This window comes from Montipora capricornis, chromosome 8, assembly GCF_036669925.1.
Source record: "Montipora capricornis isolate CH-2021 chromosome 8, ASM3666992v2, whole genome shotgun sequence".
Lineage (NCBI taxonomy): Eukaryota > Metazoa > Cnidaria > Anthozoa > Scleractinia > Acroporidae > Montipora > Montipora capricornis.
The window spans coordinates 7,009,624-7,014,623 of NC_090890.1; the positions used below are offsets into that span (position 1 = coordinate 7,009,624).

General features: G+C 37.1%; 2 protein-coding genes across 2 annotated transcripts in view; one reads left to right on the forward strand and one right to left on the reverse strand.

Annotated features, from left to right (window-relative positions):
* The window catches only part of LOC138059542 (uncharacterized), a 1,551-nt gene extending 956 nt beyond the window's left edge, over positions 1–595 (forward strand). The window contains exon 1 of the mRNA XM_068905185.1: positions 1–595. This exon is cut by the window's left edge and continues 956 nt beyond it. Within this exon, the coding sequence (XP_068761286.1) occupies positions 1–595 (595 nt within the window).
* Positions 1–5,000, reverse strand: part of LOC138059330 (3'-5' exoribonuclease HELZ2-like) — a 349,076-nt gene that overhangs the window by 153,267 nt on the left and 190,809 nt on the right. The gene's annotated exons all lie outside the window — the stretch shown is intronic.

Consider the following 5,000-nt stretch of genomic DNA (forward strand, 5'->3'; position numbering starts at 1 on the left):
CATAAAGAACAGTGATCTAATTGCATTGACAGAAACACAACTTGTACCTCATAGCAATGATATTGACATCAAATCTCATCTACTACCATTCACTCTCTACAGGCAAGATCATCCTACTGATAGATTTTTGAGTTTGGCACTGTGTACCAGCAGATCAATAGAAATTAAGGAACATGAATACTTTCCACTAGCAAATGCAATGAAATTTGTAATAATTATGAATAGATCAACAACTATGTGTCCCAACTTTACAGTGCTTTTTCTTTACCGAAAGAACAACTCAAATATAATACAATATGTAAGTCATCTACGAAATATCCTTGGCACTTATGCATTTGACATCATTCTTGGTGATTTCAACATCAACTACTTAAATGATGATAGCATTAGACCGCTAAAATCTTTAATGACCTCTCTAGGTTATTCACAGTTTGTACAAAATGCAACCTTTGTCTCATCAGGAAACATACTTGATCAAATTTACCTAAAAACAACAAAATTTGACATCATAGAGAATACTGTAATTAGTGTCTACTACTCTGACCATGATGCTGTTAAAATATCCATAAAATATAACCAAGATACCGGTATTTAAACATTTCTATTTAATTTATTTAAACTGTCATGCAAAGCATATAATTTATTTATAGCAATAACTGTAAATATAAATTTTCAGAAATGCACAAATGTGTCTTGGCAGGAACCATGATGCTGTTAAAATATCCATACACTAGCTATAAACAAAATGATATTATGAAACTTTCACGCCACAATCTTTTACAATGAAAATGATGAATTCTTCTGGAGATTTTGAAAAAAAGGTATCGCAAAGACCTGGCAAAGAGATCACAAGTCTAGCTAGAACAAAACTGGAAATTCATAAAATCCTAATCTACCACAGTATCCTCAAAAGCAGGCAGCTTGGTGCACCATCTTCACATGTTTAGTAGGTTTCCTCATACATGTAAATATTATCAACATTTATCTACAATAATAATAATTATTATTATATGGCATCATATGAATTAAGCAAAGCAAATTAAATCCAGACTCTGCAACCAGTGGAGAGAAAACCATGTTACACAATAATTAGTTGTTTTGGAATAAGCAGAGATTTAAATTATCATATGTCAATCAATTTGAAATTAAGTACTAAGATTTTTTTTTCTAGAAGTTGGTAAATTCTATGAATTCCTTTATCAAAATGGATCATGTTCATATGCCACAAGAATTTCCAACCTTGCCTAAGCACCTGGGGAGACAATCTTTTTTTCTAAGCTAGAAGTTCCCATAGCCAGAAGGGGAGCGTTGAAAGGTCTGCTGACAAGCATTTTGCAGGGCAATTAAAACGTTGAATGCGTAGGGTAGAAAATTTTAAAGCGCTTACTTTTATTTTGAAAATTTCTGAATTCATTTAAAAAACTGCTGAGCTTTATATAATAAAATGAATTCCGAGTTCCTTTTTGACAGCGAACTGAAGAAGCACACCCTACCTGTAACCACATCCTCAGCCTTGTTTGACGGTCTACAGTACATAACTTGTGTTGTTGCCTTAGGAGCTCGTTCCTCGGTTTTTCCTGGGCCTTTTTTCCCACTCCTTGTACGATTTCGAACTTTCATTTCTTTCTACGAACCAGTAAGCTATGGGGACATTCCATTTATAATCCGACCCTCCCCCCCTATGGATGAGGTCCATCAGAATTCCACCGGTAGGAATCTTTTTCAAAGGCACCGACAAAAAAGTGAAGGGGTAGGAAAGGTTTTTTCAAAGGGTTCCGACAAAAATCCAACCAGTAGGAATCTAATCATCCATAGGGGGGGTTCGGATTATAAATGGAATGTCCCATTTGTGCACGGCAGTGACAGTTTTAGCAGTACCTGATTGAATGTAAAGCACATGATGTCAACGCAAACTGCAGATGTCCTTGGCAAAATAAAAAAGAAAAAATCTTCAATTTTAAAGTAACTGAACATTCATAATTCGGAGAAGGGCTGTTTAGGATGACGTGAATGACATCAGTTTCGACAACCTGAGTGGAAATTATCATAAGGACGTTCGCGCTAATTGTTTGTGCGCAACGTAACTGCGCAGGTAACGCGACTGTAATATGTGACGCATTACTTCGAGCATTAGTGAAGTTGAGATTTGAAAACCTTTGCAGAAACCGTGGACGATGAGTCTTGTACAGCGTTAGATAAGAGAAGATCGTGATCAGTCAAAATTGATTAAAAATATTTAGGAAAGTCAAGTAGACAACTGCACGACTGATGCATATGTTCGCGTTGCTTTTATCAGCCGTGCACTAGTCTACTTGACTTTCATAAATATTGTTCAAGCATTAGTTAAAATAACATGGCGACAAAAACGCCGGGGAAAAAATTCCAGGCCGGCAAAAGAATGGCAAATTTATTTCCGAATCATCATGAAACGTTAAAGAGAAGTGAGCGGAAGGATGGAAAAGCTCTTTAAAAGGTAGCTGCTGATCGAGTAGTGGCTGAAAGTTTGGAAAACTCGAGGACAAACTGTTGCGTAAATTTAATGGGGCTGTTTCTTTTTTGAATGTTTTTATTACCCTACGAACTTAAGTTCAAAATGAATGTATGTTTTTGAAGTTCTTTTCCTTTACTTTCGTGAAAATCGAGCAGTATTTTTGTCCTCGTCGGCTTGAATAGTGCGGACCTGCGTGGAAACAACCAGCGATTAAGACGAGATTTTTTTGAACATCGAGCAATAAAGCGCGCCAGCGGCCAAAAATCCCATAAGAGCTTGCGCGCATCTTACTTACAGATCAGGACTTTACCTTCGGCAACGTCGGCCATATTGTGTCGAGGTGGAAGAGCACATAGGAGTTGTATTGAGTGCAAGCGATTAGCCAACCATTTTACACAGGTATTTCATTCAGTCACTTCGGAAAGATCTGTAAAGCTTTGAAAAACGTTTTGAAGCGGTGAATTTATCGTATTTAGTGTAACCTTCTTGCAAGGTTATAACCAGTACGCAAATTGTTCGAAAAGATCTTTCTGCCGTAAGATTTCGAGTTCTCCGACTCTGCTAATAAGAGATCCAGTCTAGAATTAGTGTGTCAAGACTTGCTTTTGGACTATCTTGAGCCTGCAAACCTAGGATGAATTCTTATTATACTTCTATTAAAATAGTGTGAACAGTTCTTTTGTCATTGCCTTGTCTGTGACCGGTGATCTGATATTCCAGTTCGAGTAGTCAAGTTGATGTGGAAGCAGCTTCTGTCACTTGCGTTACGGTTCAGTGAGGTTTCCTACAGGTCGTTTTCGGACTGCTGTTGTCGTTACAGCTCGGTGTACTCTATCGCTAGACCTTGCAAAAGGTAATTTTGTCCTTTTTTTTTTTTTTGAAAGGTATTGAGTATTCGTGGATAGGTTCCTTTAGAGTTGATTTTCAGCTTATCTCCCGCACACTTCTTCCGTAAAAAGATTCGTGAGACCCCCAGTGTTTAAGTGTTTCCTTTTCAGTTCCCCCTTTAAAATTACACATCAAGATTGTGTTCAGCTTAGCTTCAATTGTCAACTTTCAATTTCGATTGTTGAGTTGAATTTATCATAAAATTTGCCACAAATGTTTCATTTTCCAATTCACAAGAGTTAAGTCTACCTTATATTAAAGTTAAAAAAAAAGTTATTGAAGGTTTGATCTTTGTGAAGAATTGAAAAAAAAAAAAAAGAAAGAAACTAGTCCCAGCTGAGCCTCAGATATTGTAAACAATGTCTTCATCAGTACTTACTTATAGTATATGTAAAAAACCTACAAGGAAGAATCTCGTCCCATAAATGATGTTAAAGGAAAAATGTCAAGCCTGTAGGAATGCCACTATCCGCCTCTGATGTTCAGCGTCCAAATGCACAACTCCCCTGTACAAGCTAAAACATTTAAAGTCACTACCAAAGTCCACTTATGTCCAGGTTCGACCCTAATTAGATACACGCCCAATTTTGACATCCAACACAAAGTGTCCCTTTAAGTCTAAGCATTTGCTACCTATTTTCAACAATAAGGTAAGGGTAAAGGTCAGCATTATTTTTAGCTTTGGGTAAATGCAGCAGCTAATCTTCACTTAAAGAGTAGCATTTGGGGGACACTTTGTGACATAAATTGTCTGTATTCTGAGACACAAGTGATGTTGAAGTTGGCGAGAAGAGCAAGGGTACACTTCGTGACGCTTATTGAAATCCGCGTGCATCTAATTAGGGTCAAACCTGGACATATCTCCCAAAGTCAGTAGATGATTTGTTCCCTGAAGCTAAGAAAACTTTTTTGGAAAAAAAGTTTGGCTTTGTGGCCCTCATAAGCAGTTTAAGGTGCTGTGGTGCATGTTATGTAAGGTTGCACAGGCTGTCACCCAGTGTAAACAAAAGTGTTCCACAGCCCCTGTCTGCAAACAATTCTATTCAAAATCAAGTTGGTTGTGCCCCAGTGTCATATGAACTGACGTCAAAGCGAACTCAGCGGAGGATTTGAAACAAACTTTAAAACTGCGCAAGGTAAAAAGTGGCTGAACTTAAAACAGAAGTTGAAAACATGGGTGCCTCAAATGAACAGATTTACCACGAAATTCTTGAGGGCCAATTTGATGGGGTAAACTTTCCTTCTTTTAACTCACATGGTAAAATTCTACCATACATATTCCACCTTACTAGTTGGTTTTTCAGTTTATTTGGATTGGTAATGAAAAGATGAACACAATTCAAGGATCTCCCAAGCCCGCGAAACTGAAAACATGGCATACTGTCATGCTTGTATAACAGGGTAAAAGTTACTACCGGTAACCCTGCAAAATACAGTAAAGACCCACACATAAGAACATAGAATTTTCGAGGTCAGGCTGAGCAGGTTCTAATATTTTAGGCTATTTTTTCATAATTCAGGCTGATTACATGTAGTTTCTTAATAGGTTCTTATTTCTCAGAGGAACAACAATAAATTTCTATATTTTATTCATAAGATATGTAGACAGTATTGCACTGTA